Source organism: Poecile atricapillus, chromosome 2, assembly GCF_030490865.1.
Source record: "Poecile atricapillus isolate bPoeAtr1 chromosome 2, bPoeAtr1.hap1, whole genome shotgun sequence".
In the NCBI taxonomy this organism is placed as follows: domain Eukaryota; kingdom Metazoa; phylum Chordata; class Aves; order Passeriformes; family Paridae; genus Poecile; species Poecile atricapillus.
In genome coordinates, this window is record NC_081250.1 from 10,558,757 (window position 1) to 10,578,252 (window position 19,496).

A 19,496-nucleotide genomic window follows, 5' to 3' on the forward strand; every position below is an offset into this window, starting at 1 on the left:
AAAAAGTTAACCAGTCATAGTTACCTAAACAGAGAAAGACACTGCAGCCTTCAGAGATATATCTCAGGGGTTCTTGCAGCTGATACAGAGCCTCAGGTGATGGTTACAAGAGCTGTGTTGAACAGGAGAGCAAAAGGCAGGTTTTTTTCCCAAAATTAGAAATATACAATTTCCAAAAATGGGAGCAAAAGACAAAAGGTAATGAAAAATACTGCTGAAGAAATGTTTAATTAAAAAAATCAGGAATTCAACAGTGCCTAAATCTTTATTTTTCATAACCTACATATTTTTTTTCAAATTAGACAGTTTTACATTTTATGACACAAAAGGAAACTTAAATTACTGATAGTTTACATGTAAGCTTGATTCCAGTCTTAATGGAAGAAGAACAAAAACAAAAACCCTCAAAAAGGCTCCCATATTACACTTCTATTTTGTGAATTGGCAGCTGTTAGGTCTCCTTAGAAATCTTGGATTGTCTGCTGCTATTAGTGTAATAGGTTACAAAGCACAAAACCCCTACCTGTAGCTGAAGGAGATACAGAGATAGGTGTGCACCATTACAGCCAGCTGTTGCTCCTGATACACTGCACCACGTTCCAACAAGGGCCTTTCCATGCCAGCGGCTCAAGGCTTTGAAGGATAACACAGCAACACAAAAAATTTGTCACTGCTCACACATTTCTAAGTGACAGTGTCACAGGGTGGGGACTGATCTGAAATTACATTCAGTTTTGAAAGCAACGTTTTTTTTAAAATTCCTGGAAGAATCTCAGATCCCATTTTGGCTTGTTTTCAAAATGAAAAGCATCACCACACAGTTCTAACAGGGTAAAATGCCAATATTAATTACTGTATCCCTGAACCTTGAGCTCAGCTACTGTTTTTGGGAGGTTTTTCATTTTAAAAGCCATGTTTTAATCCCTCTCTGTATCATAGCAACAGTCTGCATGCAACTTCACAACTCTACTCCGAAAACTCCATTTTGTCACTGAGTGGGGTGGGGGTAATAAATCTCAAAGGAAAATTACAGTGAGGAGAAGTTGTATTGTATATTACACAGCGATTTGGCGTGTCACTTTTTTTTAAAAAAAAGCTATAAAACCACATCAGAGGAAGGTTTAAACTTTAGATGCAACAGACTGTTGCTGGGTAAGCAGTAATTACAGTGTATTGACCTATCACAAATGGCAGCAGAATACATTAGAACAGCACAACACATCCCACTGGTCTCAACAGATCACCTCGGGTACCAGCTGAGCACCAGGACGAGCCGCTCACAGCCGCTGGTAGGGACCACTTGCCACTGTTTGCAGCTGGTAAAGCCTTTCACTTGCAGCAGACAAACAAAATGAATCATACAGCTGGCCTAAACCATACACAAATCTAGCTACCGCTTTCACTGCCGCTGGGGAAAGGAGAAGGGGATAAAAAAATCCAATGACAGAAGTAGTTGAGCAGTTTTGGTGATAGTGTCAGGGTCCTATCTCCTCCCATAGCATTTACAAAGTGCGCTTTTTAAACAGGAAAAATCAACAGACTCCACGTGCTCTATTTTGACCAATTCTGCAGCATACAACAGGCTGGATTTACAATGCCAACTGGTTACCAATTGATGCTTGTAATAGGAAATTTATCAGGAGTCAACTTCTATAGTTACTTTACAGTTCTATGAACTATGCACTGATACTCTTGAAAGCAGACAAGCTTCAGTGTATATTTTTGCAGCAGTCAAGTTTTTTCCCAAATTAGACTTGATTTTTATTAATGACTTAAAAATCACAGTTTGACTGCTGAAATTCATTATTTACATTGCAGAACACTTTTGAATTGGTTAAATTGTTTGGTTTTAAAGGGACTTTAGGAAAACATTTGAGGGCTTTCAAATAAGACTTTCGTTCCATTTCCCTTTTGCAGTGAAGAGGCAGAGTCAGTTCAACACACCAGAATAAAATAAGAAAAAGAAAAAACAACAAATTAAAGTAATATTCAAACCACAACATTTAGTTTATCTACATCCAGCTCAACAGCAACATTTATAATATCAATAATTTTTATCAGATTTTTTTCTTTAGGGTACCTTTTTATATGTTCTGATTATTTACAACTGTACAAGCAAAGCACACACTTCCAAGTGCACATATTTAATACAGTATTGACTATTTGCATTTACAGGTTTTTCAACAATCTGAAAAAGATCAACTGTTTAAGATCTTTAAGGTATATTACAAAAACTGCTGCTAGTTCCTGTACTACAGTATGTTTACCCAGTAAGACCAGTGACAATAGATACATACTGTAACTGAGTAATTCTGTATGCCATTCATGCTAACCCTCCACGGGGTCAGACCTCATTAACTCTAAACTGTCTTGTACAAAAGTTAAGGCAAAGTCATTTTCAAGTTTAAATAAAATTCAAGTCTTTAAATATTGGATGGAAATAATTCTTTAAAAAAATCAGTTGTTTAAATAAACATTTTTGTGGAATAAACTGTACTGTCATAGTCAGCAGGAATGAGTTTTGTCTGAACTTCCTGCAGTTTAAACACTTAAAGAAAAGCTTTAGGCATTTTAAAACAAAAATAATTTATATTCAACTTTATTAGAAACTTGCTAATTTAGTGCATCCTTGTCCTTCAGAAAGCGCATCACTTCTAAAGTAAATAAGTGTGAGAAACCTCATCCCAGAGGTAAATATCAGGGATCTCTTCCTCCACCACACAAAACAAACACCATTATCTCACGTCTTGAAAAATTTAAATCCATATGCCAATGCTTGTAGTTACAGGAAGATGTCAACACAAGGCTGACTAAGATATGAACTCTTTCAAAGAGCACTTGGGGCAGAGTTTTAAAAAAAAGTCTACACAGAGCACAGGGGTAACCAGAATATACAGCGCTGACTCAGTTAACTCCCTTACAAGCACAGGGAAGCTCAGGTTATCACAAGAAGGCTACTCTGCTTTCTCCTGATAACATCCACTAACAGGCTTCACCACCATAGAAGCTCACAGACTTGATTCTTTCTATTCACAATGTGCTTTGTATTTGCAAATTATAACATCAGTTTTATTCTGGAGTGAGAAGATGGTTACTTGCTTGCAGTAAGTCAAAAAAGGAAATATTTCAGAAAGACTGCTATGGTGCCCTGTAGAATTCCTTTTGTGTGTGCAAAACATCAAAAAAAGATTAAGTTTTTAAAAATGCTAGAAACAGCTACTCATTTAACCTAAAAGTGCAAGTTCATTTGCTGACACTTAGTACAGCAGCCCGATTAAAAAAAAAAAATCTTCAAGGTCACATACTAATTTGTAAAATATATCTACTTTCTTGCACTCTACACACTAGCTGCCGTTATCAGTCTTTTGGACACTTTAGATATGTACTTGCAGACCAGTTTATTAAAAATATTGCAGCAGCATGTTTCTGCTTAACAGTTTAGAAAAAACTCACTATACAGAGCTTGCACTCACACAGCCACAGAGAGGCTTAATAAAAAGTTGGTTTTTTTTTTAAAGACAAATATTTTACACCTTGGAAAAAAAAAAAAAATCACACTAAGCTTCACCTCCAATTAAGCACCAATCTAAATGTAAGGTTTAGAACAACTATCCAGAAATACCCAGAAAAATAGAATGTTTGTTCAAGAGGGGAAAAAGTACTTCACAGAAAAATAACTTGCAGGCATTGTTACATGCCTTGTATCACTGCAAGCTCCTAACCAGCAACTCATTCTCAGGTATCTTAGTGGGAACATGGGTTTAATTTGTGGGAAACAGACCTCTTCTCAAATCCCTCCCAGGTGTTATTTTCACTGAGGAGATTTTGGAGGGGTACTCTGTTCTTTATTTAAGCGTTTGCCAACAGCTGGAGGGGACGATCTGCGTCCTGACTGTCTCCTCTGGTCTTTGGGTTGTCCAGGATGTGACTTTGCAGGAGGAGGTTCTCTGTTTTTCTCTATTGTTTCTGTGGCCTTTCTTTCTTCTTTCCCACATGCTACAGTGTTTGGCTTCTGGTCTTTCTGGGGTTGCAATGTAGGAGGATCCTTAGTTGTTCTCTGGCAAATTTCCGCATAACTAGGTTTTCGCAGTTCCTGGGAAATTAGAAACAAACAGGACAGAGTTAAACAAAACATCCTGAGGAAAAAAAAAAAAAAATATGAACAAAAAATGGTGAAGTCCATGCCCCAAAAGACTGCTGCACTTAAATATGCAGATGAGGGCTTGACTATGAAGTTTACAGAAGCTGCATAACTAAATAAATAAATAAAGCTAAAGAAAAGGTAAAATGCAAAACAGCACATCAGAAAAATGGGATACTGGCATAGGGCAAAATACTTCCTTTTAAAATGCTAAACCAGCTGAAACACAATGAATACTCTGCTTTCAATATCAACACGTATTAATAGCTCTACCTCAAGGATGCTACCAAGAAAATGATTCAGATAAGGAGATCTCTTTTGCACTGTTAATTGCATAATTCTATCATGCAAGTAAACATAAAGCACAATAAACAAATTTAAAGCTGCTGGACAAATTCTGTGATGCTAAGCTCACATGATTAGACAACACTGGCTAGCAATAAATACTCAGCTTAATGCAAACTAGGATCATTAAGAAAAAGTGAAGTAGTAAGGTCACTTACTATGGCAGCCCCATTGACTTGTACCGATTTACATGCAGTACTCAGTGTGGAAGAAGAAAGTCTTTCTGTACTCTGTGTCTCTCTCTGCTGTTTATCCACAACTTTGGAGTCCCTGTAAGCATCCAGCAGGAAGCAAGGCTCATGAGAAGTGAAACATCAGGATAGACAAATGGTTTAAAAATAAGTCTAAAATGTTTGAGTATGACTGAAAGTAGTTACAGCTATAATATGCACAGCACATGATGACTAGCATTGCATTAAAAAATGCTATCAATAATAGAAAAAATATATTCCTGTGCAATGTGACACTATCCGTAATTTGTCATGTTCTAATAGCATTCAGTTACTCAGCTATTTGATTTGCAGGTTCCAAACAAACTGTTACCAAAAACATTTTTATGGTATGGACATCAGTACTGCCCATAGGGCCACGGGTTTACGCTCTGTGTTTCAAAGCTATATAAATACAAGACAGTAAGGTATTCATTAAACTTCTATTCACAGAAACTAAACCATGACATTAAATTTTCTTCTGCTGAATGACTATAATGATTGAATCACTACTATAATATTGTTCAGAAATTAAGCTTTATTGCCTTTACTACAAGTACAACAAAATATTATTTCTTTCATTGATTAAGATTTTAATAGCTATTTACATTGTTCTGCCTGATGAAAGAAAATGCAAATGTGATTCAGAGCAGAATAATTATACCCATGTAATTAAGTGCTTACTCAGTAGGCTGGGGTGGCGAAGGAGACCTTTCAAAGGTCCTGGGCAATGTAGAAGAAACTGGTAACGGCTCTCGAGGAATTCCTGATGGAATAGTGTTTGTACTTGCATCCACATTAATGTTCTGAAGGAGGAAAAAAAGCACAGAAGGACAATCAAAATATCCAATTAATATGGTTTGCCTGAAAATTAGCACAACCAGGAAACAGTTCATCATTTGATTTATACTGGTAAATTGACTAGGAAGGTACACAAGGAGCCCATATATATTTTGTAATGAATATGTTATTTTTTCCCTTTACATTTATTTAGAAACACAGACAAATAACATACTGTGGATACTTCCAAAGAAATTATAAGCTTTGGGATGTATCTGAATAACAAAATCACTTTGAATCATTAAGGTTAGAGAAGACCTGTAATCAATCATCACTTTGTCAACTAGACCATGGTGCTAAGCGCCACATCTGGTCATTTCTTGAACACTTCCTAGGGTGGTGGCTCCATCACTTCTCTGGGCAGTGTGTTCCAACACTTAACTAGCCTTCCAGTAAAAAAAGATTTCCTGATTTTCAACCTAAACCTGCCCTGGCACAGCTTGAGGCCATTTCTTCTTGTCCCGTCACTGCTTGCTTGGGAAAAGAGACCAAACCCCACCTGGCTACAACCTCTGTGCAGGCAGCTGTGGGGAGTGATGAGGTCCCCCCGAGCCTCCTTTTCTTTAGGTTACACAAACCCAGTTCCCTCAGCTGTTCCTTGTAACTTGTCCTCCAAACCCTTAACCAGCTCTGCTGTTCTTCTCTGGACACTTCCTGCAGTGAGTGGCCCAGAACTGGCCTCAGGATTGCAGGTGCAGCCTCACCAGTGCCCAGTACAGGGGGACAATCACTGCCCTGGTCCTGCTGGCCACACTATTGCTGATCCAAGCCAGGATGCCTTTGGCTTTCTTGGCCTCCTGGGCACACCTGGCTCATGTTCAGCTGCTGTTGACCAGCACTCCCAGGTCCCCTCCTGCAGGGCCACTTTCCAGCCACTCTGCCCCAGCCTGCAGCACTCCCTGAGGTTGTTGTGACCCAAATGCAGGACCTGGCACTTGGCCTTATTAAACCTCACACAACTGGCCACAGCCCATCAATCCAGCCTGTCCAGACTCCTCTGCAGACCTCTCCCTTCCCGCCCTCCAGCACATCAACACTCCTGCCCAACTTATTGCTGTCTGTCAACTTACTGAGGGTGCCTTTGATCCCCTTGTCCAGATGACCGATGAGGTTATTAAACCAGACTGGCCCCAACACTGAGCCCTGGGGAACACCACTAATGACTCAACTTCTTTCCACCTGGAAATTTTCCACCTGCTGGTAACAAAGTAGGCTTTGCACCTGTTCACATAACCAGAGGCAGCCTTTCAAGACAAAAGCCTCCTAGTGCAGTGCTGTGCACTAAGAACTGTCTTCTTCAAAGCTCCAATTCTGCATCATCCCAGTATAAGGATTTGCTACCAAGCAAAAGGCTTTTCCCATTGCCCTCAAAAGATTCTGCTACTGCCAAGTGACACTGTGCTTCCAGATAAATGCCAAACAGGTTCAAGATGCATACATTAATTTAAATTATCACAAAGTAAGAAAAGACAACTTCATATCCTGAAAAATATATCTCACGTTTAATAACCATTTTGTTCATTTTAATGGGTCCTATGTTCTTTGTATTGCTTTTGATCTGTCTCATCCTAAAAACTCTAAACCCCAAAGAGATTCTGGTATACAGAAGGGGAAGTAATGGGAGAAGACAAACTCAGAAGGAACGAGATAACCCTCCTTTTCCCTGAGCCAAGCCACCATTCAAAAGGGCACAAATCCTAAGAATCCTATGGTCACTGTTATAAAGTAAAATGGTATTCGATGGCACTGTTTTAAGATCAGGCAGCATAGATTACTCATTAGATCTAAGCCTAATTTGATTCAAAGTAAAAGGCTGCAGAAGGTGGATGCTTAGAAATAACCGAACAGCTTTTATAGTTTTATTCACTTTAATAGTGTGTACAAAGGCTTGAAATTGCAAGCTGCTGAGCATTCTGGCCCAAGTGCATTGGAACTTGTAGGTACATGGTTAAATGTGAGTAACTTCAAGTTAAGCAGACATGCAAGAGCTTTTCTTTGCCAAAACACTCAGCCCTTGATCTGACAGTGCTGCACTTCCTAGTTACAAAATGTGGGATGATTATTACTTGCCATTCCCCAGAGCTACAGCTAGAAGAACATCACTAAGCAAAAAGCATAAAGATATGATGCTTGCATAACAGCTGCTGGAAATTCTAGACCTTTAGTCCCCTCAGCTTCCATATATTGGACTTGCCTGTCTATATAAAACAAGGGAAGCACTGTGTAACTCCACTTCAGTGCTTTGTAACACCACATCAAGTGACATGAAAAAACATTGAGATCAAGGTGAAAAGCAACCTGTATACATTGGCAAGATTGATATTATTTTCCATCGTTTTGCAGCAGAACACAATCACTCTTTGAGCTCTTATCTTACTCTTTATTTAAATGCCAACAAGGAAAGGTAGCATAATTCCTTTCTTCCACACAATGATACAGAGTAACTCCTGTATGCTGAAAAATGAAACCGGTAAATTGAAGGATGCTTTTTAATGTGACAGTGCACTGCAAGACTCATAAAGCATCAGTGCCTGACTCATATGAAGACTGCCTCTACAGGAGAGAAGCCTTAAGTTCTTTACCATACAGCGCAAAGCAAGTACCACATCTGTGACAGGGGAACAAAGGGCTTTCAGCTGCAGCATTAAAAGCAAGTGCTGGAATTGTATTTAAAACCTGAAACACAATAGTCAAAAAACACTTCATAAGTAAAATACTTCAAAATTACTAGATCTTAGCCTAATAGAACAGCCTACAATCTGTAGTACTGGCTGACAGCAAGTTAAACACTGCTCTTACCATGGCTCTAAACTGCACATTCCCTCTAAATGCAATCCTGGAACGTGGCTGCCCCTCCTACCACTTGCAGGAGACAGAGTAGATGGCTTGTCTGTACAGTCACTGCCTTGGGTGCAGGCTGCCCTGCTGTCTCCTCTTTCTTTACTGACAAACACCCTCTACCCACCCCTGACACATGGGCACCAAAGAAAACGTTCTAAACCCAGCCTGCTGCAGGAGAAGACCCGAGAGATTGTGGTGGTTTACCACATAGCTTTTGCACTGCTAATCCAGGGCTTAACTTCTTCAGTTGTGGTACAGCTAGAAAAACACAAGTTAAATTTGAGTTAGCAAAAAAAGCCAATACAGACTTTCATAGCCCAGAGCGTCCCACAGTGCAGAGGGTTATGTGAGTCTTGCTGGAGGAGAACATACTGTCACTCACAGATGGCATGGCAGAGACAGTTCTAAGAATGAAATCTATGAAAAGCTTCTGAACATAATTTTCAACTGCATCTCTACTACATCTATACAGCAGTGGTTGCCAAGTTATTCTGGTGTATTTTTATCTTTCTGAGCAAGAAAGATTTTTATCTTTCTGACAAGACAACACTGAGATCCAGCTGGTTTTGGTAGCAGGTCTTGTTCCAGCTATGATGCCTAGTGTACTGAGATTATGTAGGCAGCTTCTTTATTTTGGTGCTTATAAGTTTTTCTCTGTCACTTTAAAGTGTTTTATATACAACTCAGAAGTCTTTACTTTCAAGCAGGAGGGAAAATGTATCACATACTTTTCACCTGAATCTATCAAAAAGCCTGAGGCAGTTATGAACAGCAAAGAACATATTTTGTAATCTCTGCTATTAACATCTACTTATACTGGTGCCCACATTCCACACCATTTCAAAGAGAATACCCAACAAATTCTAAGATATAAGCGAAGAAGGCAGCAGCACATCATTTGACAGCTGTTTTTTAAGAACATTTTGTACAACCATGTAAACTCACAAGTTTTTCCATGTATAAACCATCAAATCAGAAAACAACAGGTATGCAATTCCTTGTTTTCCCAACAAAAATGAACATATACTACTCACTCTTTCTTTTGACGTTCCTATTACCACACTGGACAGTCTGTTTTCAAACAGGTCTTCAGTCTTTAAATTGCCAGCAGCCCCGGGTAATGGAGGAAAGCTAGATAATCCCAATTCAAAGCTGGGAGATGGAGGTTTTGGGGGTGGTGGAGACTGTGTTTGGCCTCTCTGGAATAGAAATAGCATGTTGTGGTTACTGCACTAGATGACAGAAAACATATGCAACTCTAAACTGTATGTTGCACGTGATTTGTATCAGCAAGCCCCTGGAAGAGGCTCCCTCATATCATCTCCCAAAAAACCCACAGAGTAGCAAGGAATAGATGCTTTCATTTTCCACTGCTGCCCTTGAAATATTTAATTATTATTTAAATGTCATGGTATATAGATCAGCTTTAGGGATACTGGCACAGTAAGAAGTTTTCTCACTGACTCTTCCTTGAGGACAGAAACACTGACACAGAAAGGAAAACAGACCGGTTTATGTATCATGATATGGTGAAAATATAATGCCCATTTATGTACAGTTAGTAACATCCAAAATAAAACAACAGGAGTCAACAAGAATCTTTTTTTCAGATATATGAAGAAAGAAAGGGCAAGACAGCAAGCCTTGTATGTAGCACAGACAATAACAATTTATACCTTATTAGTATCTATCTATATTGTCACTGTGTAAAAATAGAAAGGTGTCAAAACTATTTTTGAAACAGAGACTTTCTAACTAAATCTAAGAAGAAAACCAGTGTCTCAAGAAGAAAACAACAGCAGTGTGCTAAATGCAACCATTTTGCACTACAGAGAGCAGTTCAGGAGTTAAAAGTACCATGGTTTAAGATCACTTGTGAGAACTGCTGGTAAGGATTTGTAAGTTACATTATATTTACACAGGAAAAATAAAACTCCTTTGTAATATGCTGTAACTGAAGTTACCAATTAACTTCACCTACATCATGTAAACAAAGAAGTCTTTCTTCAAAGAACTCTTTATTGATTGTGCTAAGATGATCTCTGCTGCAAAATACCAAATGCAAAGCAATGTTTGAAACTGTTCCTATTTTGAAAAGGAAAATACGAGTATGTATTGTATAAGATGGTGTGAATGTGAGAACAATGCTCCTGAACAAAAAGAACAATGGATACAAGACTACCTTTGAAATCTTTTCACAAACTGCGTGTAATGTCCAAAGAATTGTGTGTCAAGAGGGAAGTAGGGGAAGCAACAATATAGAGGCAAAACCAACTGCAACTCCCAGCACTGCTACTGATCCAGCATTACCCCCTGGAAGAATGCTACAGCAATGGAGACTGCAAATCTTCAGAACTGAAGTCAGATGACCTGTCAAAGGTCAGGGAGAAAAACTACATTTATCCAGCGCAAACTGCAAGAGGAGCAACTTGAATTTTAAGTGTCTTTCTTCAAATCACAGCTCTTGCTCTTCTTAAAGGGGACTGAAGTTCTGAAATAGCAAATGCCTTCATATTACATTTTAAGTTACACAGTTGAATCCTAAAACCCTCAATATATTAAGAGTGGCATTAACATCTTAAATTACCAGGATGAGGGAGGACTTCAATAAATTTTAAGCTAACTGCATAAAATTTCTCAAATTAACTTCTTGTAGGTTCAGTACTTGGTTTATGTCTATAGCCTCAGAAACAATCTGATCAAAAAGTTTCACGCTCTTTTTTCATGCAAACGTGCTGCATACAACTCTATAATTTTTCCTTTAAAGAGAAAAATCTTCTAAAGGAGCCATTACTCCATTCAAATATACTGGCTTTAGTGGTGTCCTCTGTACACTACCTAATTGCTACAGCATTACACAACAAACAGGATACTGGATTGAATTATTTCCACAGTCTAAACATTTTAATCTTTTGCTTTCAAGTATGCTTCCCTGCAGTCGTGAGTATGCAGCAGCTCTCACCTCTGCTTAAGGTGCAGCAGTGGACACTACAGATTAAAGATTCTTGGCCCAGAAGAGACTGGACGTAACTTGGCTACACAGGCTGCAATTACAGCCTGGTGCTGACAGAAGGGAACTGTCCATCTCCAAAGTCACATCTACCAGTTTTTACATTCAAAGTTCAAATAATCTTTGCAGTCAGCTCTGTCAGAAGTGCTGCTTTACTCAGAGAGGCATCCAAGGTAATCCTTTCACTCCAGTCACTCACACCTAACCTGTACCACTTCCTTGTTCTTTTAAGTACAGAAAAAAGTTAATATGAAAACCTCACTCTGAAAATTCAAGCAGCTTTAAAAGGGCAAAAGGAAGAAGTACTGGGAATCCTACATGCAATCTGGGAAGCTTGATGAGAGCTAAAAGCAAACAAAATGAAGGAATCACTTGCTAAAATTTCCTGCTCCTTTAAGTTCACTCAGGCCGCTCAACAGCAGGAGCCACAAACACATATGTGCAGTGATTCCAGGCCTTTAGGAAAGTGTTATGGCTCATGCAGTAGTGTTGCTTTACAATTATAAGACAAATAAGGAAATAACCTGGTTCAACTTCATGAATATGCCATGTCTGGCAAAAGTGAATTGCAAAGAATGATTGGATTTATCACATCAAGACTTAAATCCTACAAAAACATGTTTTTTGTCTTCTACACCTGGTGCAGCCTTTTTAAGTATCAAGTCCACTTCGGTATTAACCTTGAATGTCAGTTTCCCAAAACCACACCATTATAATAGGGCTAGCATACCCTTACCAAGTGGCACTTGAAGAGGCATTTAAGAAAATGAACTGACCACATCACAACAAATATTTTTGCCACACATTATGCCACAAGGATCTATAAAATGTTCTTCACTGTCACCATGACTGATAATGAAGTATCAAGTGTTCTGAGCTTTAGCTGTTTACTCCTGAATGTGAACACTGGCACGTTAACAAAAACTGAGATGGAATTTTTTTGCTACTGTAAGAGTAATTTTAACTTTTCCCTGACTTCTGCATTAATGGAAAATCTTCTCTGATACCTAAATGCAGTAAACTCATGTGACTAATGAGCTGCTGTCTTTAATCAACCGTGATGTACAATTGCTTCTGCAGTAACTTACTTCGCCTGCTACTCCACATAATATCCACACTATTGCCTTGTTTTTATTAGAGACAAATAAGATCATGAACACTCACTGTAAACTTGTCCTCCCTTTTCTTTCGGTAGCCATATGAGTTTTTCCTAAGGGAAAGAATGCAGATATGAGAACCTTGCCTATAAAAGGACAGAAAGCAGTTAACAGAAACAGGAGAAATTAATTCCAAATGCTATTTCACCCATCTTCACTCTACACAGGTTATGAAGAAAAGTTGTAGAGAAAAATTCCTAGCAAGCTGTCATTAAAATAAAGGTACAGATCTTATGCAAATCAGCATAAGAATATGCAATAAGTAATTCCTGTGTTAAAACCATCTCAGTAGAGATTACATATAAGGACTAGACAAAACATAAAGTATCTAAATAAGGGGGTTAGGAATTTTTCTATGCCAATGTAACTTCTCAAATTCAGCTAACAATTTTCAATCCAGGTAAGGCTCCTTCAAAACATTTTCAGCATTTTGCCTCCAGCCCTGCTTCAGATAAAGCCCTCCAAGCAGCACTCATAAAATCTGCATTGCATTCTAATTCAGTTTCAATGTATTTTCTAAGTTTGTTTGACATTTTATAATAATGACTTTTTATAATTTCTAAATGTATTCAATACAGAAACAACAAAATACAATTTTAAGTACTGAGTATTCCTGTACATTTTTGCAGTCTATAGTTTGAGCAATCTTATTTCCTGAGTTCTTAATCACACTTTCGTCCATTAGTTATAACACAATTTGGTAAATTAGATTTAGAAAAGTATTACAACCCTTGCACAAAATACCCATTTAATTTTGAAGTGATACGAGTCTAAAATAGGATCATCTGCAAAACACTTGAGTTATCTTCCAATTCAGTAAGTCACTCAAACTGTGATTTACTTGGAGTCATAAATACAGCCATTATCAAAGCCGCATAATATTTTCATGAAGCACTTATTAGAACTGTATTTATAAATATGCCAGCTTTCAGCTCCCCTGGTAGTTGGTTGTGGTTTTTGTTTGGTTGCTTTTAAAACAACATAACAATAGTTTCCTTAGTTGCCTGTAGCTGTTTTTCCTCCCTCCATACCAATCCATCATCTTTGCTGTTGTGTATGCCCAATTTGGTAAAAATTCTGATCCTTCAACTGAAAAAGTTAAGAATGCTAATACATGTTCAGGTGTACAATCTACAATGCTGAACAACAGAATTGGGCAGAACTTTTTCAGTAAAGTCAAACAAATAATATACAAAAACTTTCTTGCACCAGATGAAGAAAGGCTAGAGGATTAGATCTTATAGATCTAAGTTATTCATCAGCTGCCAATAATGATTTTCATCCAGTAAGAAAGTCTGTTTTGCTTTATTCTGTATTTAACTTTCGGTGAAGTACTTTGCAAGATTTTAGGTGTGAGGAGAGAGCCTGAGTTTGTATCAGTATTGAGAACAGTAACAATACCACACCTCTACTAAACAGAGTCGTTCAGAAGCAGCAGTACTTGGCTGTTCAGGGGACAACTACGGAGTACACTCACCTTCCTCTCCCTAATCCAGGGGACGAGTCAACGCTGGTCTGTTCCATCCGCCCAGTTCCCACTTCCCTCTTGGTGTAACTGGTGGTAGCACTCTGCACCCGTGTCCTGCTTTGTCCCGGCTGCCGCGTCTGTGGACTCCTGACGCCATTGATTAAACGATCAGCAGAAAAGTTGAATATTGTAGGACTGTCTAGAAGCCCAGGTCCCCTTTCTGCACTGGGTATTGTATGTCGTATATGTGACTTGCTAGGATTCCTATAAATTCAAAAGTCATTTCAACATACGCGCACTATCAGAGACCTTCTGAGGCCTAAGCCTATTCACAGAATTCAGAAGAAGCAAGATCTTCAGTCCTTTATCACTTATTTCATTTATAAGAATGATCAACATTCATAGTAACAGGTCATGTGAATTATCAAAATTAACCTTTTCCCTGTCTGTTTTCAACTAGACCTTTACTATATGAATAATCCTGCTGATGACATTTCATCTTTCAGAATATTTCAGCCGAATACCCTAAATCACAGAACAGACAAGTTCTCAGCTTTCAGCCTTTCCTTTTACATTTTGAAACACTACATTCATTAGCATCAGGAGCACCATCTGCCCTTTGGCCTCACCTTTGGCACCAGGTTCAGTTTCACAAGTATTCTCAAGTTAGCTGGTGTTACTAAAATAAGCAGATGAAAACCCCATGTGCTAGATAATACAACAGCATTGTTAAAAGATAGATGAACTTGCCTGTTCCTGGGAGGATATTGTCTGAGCGTTGTCAGCGGAGAAGCAGCAGGCTTAAAGGTTGGAGACGTGAACCCATTGATAAACCCAGTATTTGGAAATGGTGTTACCTAAAAAAATGGTATCACATGCTCATCATTATAAACAAACTGAGTATTACTTTCCTTAACTCCATATTTTATGTCATTCTGTGCAGGACAGTACTCAAAAGATTGTCTCAAACAGCAATAGAGCATCTGCTTAGTATCTTGTAGCTAAGTTACAAAATTTCTGAAAAAACCCAAGATTCTGCTGGTCTGAGAAGCCAGTCACTGTACATATTCAATTTACAATAGTTCAAGGGGATTGAAAAACATCAAGCCAAAATTCTTGGCTGTAAGTTGAATAGCTCCCCTCCTATTTCACATCATACTATGCATGTCTTGGGAGTACCGAGGTACTTCTTTGTCAGAGCCTCTAATCTACGTGGCATGTAATTGTTTCTCTTCTAATTGTGTGTGAATTCCTCCCTAAAAAAACTCCAACTTTTTAGTTCCTCATTCTACTTCCATATGACATCTAAATAAAGCCTAAAGAATAAGTGGATGTTAAACGGAACTCTGAAGCTTTACAGATCTTAACATCTACTTCTACATGTGAAACACTCTTGTTGTCTGAAGAAACATTAGCAAAACATTTTCTGGGGTGGGTGAAGACCAATGTCTTGTAGTAAAAAGATGTCTCTAAACCTGAAGCATGTTCAAAGCAATTTTCCCAACCTCACTAGCACACTTTTGTCATTTTTATTTAAATGTGTGAGTTTCATTTAAGAAATGTTACTGTTAGCACCAGCAAATGCTTGCTTGTCTTCTCCCCCTGAAAATAACTACAGTGCAGAAGGAACAAGACTCATTCTACATTCTACTAAACGCTGAGAAGCAGCTGGGATTAAGACCATTTGCTATAAAGCCACAATTAAACTTGAAAGAGATTTCTTGTGCAAGTTAAATCACTGACCAATAGAAACCAAAATTTAACCCCAAATCTGTCATATCAAATTACTGCTAGCCTAACCCAGCATGCACGACAGCAAATGCTACCTCAGGCTGCACAAAAAGGCCATTAAAAAAAACTTGTAACAAAGCACCTCGAGGAACAATGTTTCATCAAAATAATGCTTTGAAGTGGTTTCTGGTTTAAGAGTTACAACATGAATGCTGCAAAATTGCAACAAAGATAGTAACCATTGAACCTGAAAAACGAGAAGATGCGGAACATATTAGGACCCTAGCAATATTCAATTCCTCTTTCTTTATAATGATGTGTGATCCTTTTGGAGGAAAAAAATATTTTTTTTCCCATTTTCCAATAATATCAAAAGAAGTCAACTGGTTCAAACAGACTTTCCTTTCAATTTTATTTTTTTTTTCCTCCCAAATAGGAAAACTAGATCTTTTATCAAATACTATTAAGTACATGATGAAGAATGAGGCAATTTTAGAATCCTGAGTTCATGTGTTGTCACATTTAAATTTCAGAACTAAAATGGCATGCCCACACTACTGGGGTATTCAATCTCAAATTAGTGATGATAGAAAGTAGTGTTTATGCTGAAGCAGAATAGAGAAACTTTGCTGTATTTTCACACAAGTCTCTACATGCAAACTGCAACCCTGTCTCATGAAAATTATTGCTGTGTCATGGTTCCTCATGGTCCCTGTTCTCCTCAAGTGATTTCTATTCAAATATAGCTCTTCCTACAAAAGAATCAAGAAACATCACGTTACAGTCATGTACATAAAATGCAGCTAACCAATGACAATACACTGCAAAATAGTGAAAAGCAAAGTGTAGACAGTTGATTTCCTGTTTTGACGAAGAAAGTATGAGGTCTTCACTGCTGGCAAACTCATGGCTTTCCCAAAGGACAGGGCTAGTAAGCTTTCTTGAACACAAAAAGTTACAGGATAACATAAGGTAGATACACAGTATGCATGCTGTGCTTGAACCTGTGGCTTATTAACCTGTGTCTTTGATACCATTCCCATCCAGCTCCTTCAGTATCCCAGAGCAAGACAGTGCAATAGTCAGTTTTATCTACAGGCAGATTCAAATTCATTGCTGCTTAACAAGACAGCATTCTCCTGGAACAACACTGCTCATTGTGGTACCTTGTCTCCTCCGCATTCTTCGTTCCCTCCCACAGAAAGCCTCCCCCTGCAAGGGCTCTGGTTGCCTTCCTTGTGTGTGAAGTGTTTAGCACACTAACTTTTTAATTAGCTGTGGTTCAGTACAGAGGATGTTTGCCCAAGTTTGTTCAAGGACACTTTAATCCTCTGCCAAAAAAAACATCTAAAGAACTTCTAATTTTGAGCACTGCTCCCTGTATTTCTTTGAGCCACAAATAAAGAGGCATCTCCAAGGGGGAGAAAGAGGCTTCAGATAGGAAACCTGAGCCTCCCAGTCATTACAGGAAACTGTCCATGTATTTGTAGGGTAACAAAGGCCAACTAAAAGGGGCCAAGACAATTCTGATGAGACTGTCACAAAGCAGAAAATGGAAGCAGCATGGCAGGATACAGTAGATGTCTCATTAGAGTATTTAAGGATTTATTGCTACCACCCTAGCTTTAAGCCTCACCAACAGCCCCTTTAAGAAAACAATTTATAAAGCAATTTCAAGGTGATTTTTGTAATTAGCAAAAGCAATTTTACTTTTCACTGCTGAAAGAGATGTTACTATTGCACAGAAAATACTCTGCTTTATGAACATGTCAAACAGGGCAATTCAGCATGTTACCCTACAACCTAACTTCCTGCTAGAAGAGCAAGATATCTTGGTATCTTGACAAGTCTTTACTAAAGAACTGCCTCAATACCTAAGAGGTTTAAGAAGAGAATTACACTCCACTCTGAGATCAGACACAATTTTCAAATAATCTGTCTTATGCACCATGGCAAGGATTTCGAAGGACAGTTTTTCAAGAATCAGAATCTTTACACTCCCCTCTTCAGGCTAGGTGTGTTTCCCTACACCTCAGTAAGAAAACAGTATCAGCTTTGAAAAGAATACAACTGTTTCAGAATCAAGACACTTACCAATGAAGGGTCAAGGTAGCTGTGTGTGGCTGACCATGTCTGTGGGCCAATTAAGCTGTACAGTGGGAAGTGCTGCTGGGGACTGTATACTGGAGGTATGTAAAAGGATGCAGTGTAGCGCTGCTGCGTGTAGAGGTTCATATCCAGAGGCCTATATCCATTCTTTGGCAAAAACGTGTTTATAGCTATTGCCTTTGCTTTTATCCTTGCCTGCAAAGGAGATTAGATTATTTATTACAGCAGCCTTTCAAATTAAATCAGAATGGTTCAAACTAGTAGCTCTCAAACTTGTACTGGACACTTAGCAGTCACTGCTTTGTCCTTCAAGGACAGCAGCAACAGTTGAATGCTTCCCTGCCGCCTAATGCTGGGCTGGATATACCACTGCCAGAAATGAGGAAAATGAGAAGTGAAGTAGTATGCGCTACATTTCTAAATCCAGGTCAAATGGCTGCTAAGATTGGACCACTTAAGTTTATATTAGAAATCACAGTGAGCACCACAAACCCCAGAACATACACACACAAACCTCACTCCTAACATCATAAACCTTTATTTACCTTAATTGGTTTTCCTTGGAAAGTCTTCACTTCTTCTCTAAGGTATCTGTAAGCCTTCAAAAAAAAGAAAGTGTTAGATTTGTCAAATGTAATTTAAATAAAGGAAACTTAAATTTTGACAGGCTAAGCCTAACAATTCCTGTAGTATCTGCTAATGTTACAGTATAGCAAACTCTCATACATCACCTGCATTTAGCAACATTTAACTGATCATTGAGCACTTCAGGAGCATTAAAACTCTAATGGTTTAGATTGAAGCATTTCAATGTGTCACCCAAAATATCAACACTCTCAGTACAAAAAAATCATAGCTTTAGCCAGGAAGCCAGAATATGTAAACAAGATAAAAAAAACCTCTTAAGTGTTAATTTTACTTGTTACTGAAAACTGGATACTACCTAAGGGGAAGAATTACTTTTTTTACAGTTTGGGGTATTTTTAAATTGTTACACATTTGTAATACAACCTGTCAATTCACCCTCCTATCATCCTTATTTACTTTTACATTCTAATACGCTTCAAAAAACAGAGTTACCTGCTGTGCATCAGCTTCTGATTCAAATGTGATGAACCAATTGTCATTATAGGCAAACTCACAGTTGATGAACTTAGGCAAATTGTCTCCTTTGAAAAGTGCTTCAACCTCCTGGGGAAAGTGGTTTGATAAGGAGGTGGGGAGGTAAGGAGGAAAGGAGGGAGAGAAGAAAACATCAGTGCAAAATGCAAAACTCTTGACACTCCAAGAAAGAAAGACAGGAAGCACTGCAGGGCTTACAAAACAACAGAGTAGTTCAGAACACCTGCAGTAGGGTCAGCTCTCTCTGATCTCCCCACTGGAAGGAATTCAAACTAGCACTGTCTAAGGCCATACTCCAAGAGAGGTTTAGCTGGGAGCTATTTAGGCCACAGAAGACATTTAAACTTGGCACCAAGTGCAGAAATATGTCTATTTCTCCCAAAACCATGGAGCCACATGAAAACCTGCGCATGTGGCATGGGACAGGAAAATCCTGCCCTTTCAGCAGAAACCTGCAGATAAACTTCGACTCAAATATCTACAGATTCATGTATTTGAAACAGGGCTTATGTTACCCTCAAAC

The 19,496-nt window shown here is 38.5% G+C and overlaps 1 protein-coding gene across 5 annotated transcripts in view; it reads right to left on the minus strand.

The window, feature by feature from the left end:
* Positions 1-209: 209 nt before the first annotated feature.
* LARP4B (La ribonucleoprotein 4B) overlaps positions 210-19,496 on the minus strand; it is a 55,934-nt gene continuing 36,647 nt past the window's right edge. For 4 of the 5 annotated variants that reach the window (XM_058830665.1, XM_058830667.1, XM_058830663.1 and 1 more), the window contains 10 exons: positions 18,932-19,042; positions 18,397-18,450; positions 17,837-18,046; positions 14,762-14,868; positions 14,021-14,275; positions 12,551-12,596; positions 9,411-9,575; positions 5,380-5,501; positions 4,645-4,756; positions 210-4,093 (listed from right to left, as the gene is read on the minus strand). In XM_058830665.1, coding sequence (XP_058686648.1) covers positions 3,812-4,093; positions 4,645-4,756; positions 5,380-5,501; positions 9,411-9,575; positions 12,551-12,596; positions 14,021-14,275; positions 14,762-14,868; positions 17,837-18,046; positions 18,397-18,450; positions 18,932-19,042 — 1,464 coding nt within the window. In that variant the 3' untranslated portion in view covers positions 210-3,811. The remainder of the gene's footprint in view (positions 4,094-4,644; positions 4,757-5,379; positions 5,502-9,410; positions 9,576-12,550; positions 12,597-14,020; positions 14,276-14,761; positions 14,869-17,836; positions 18,047-18,396; positions 18,451-18,931; positions 19,043-19,496) is intronic. The other variant, XM_058830664.1, reaches the window with a different exon arrangement.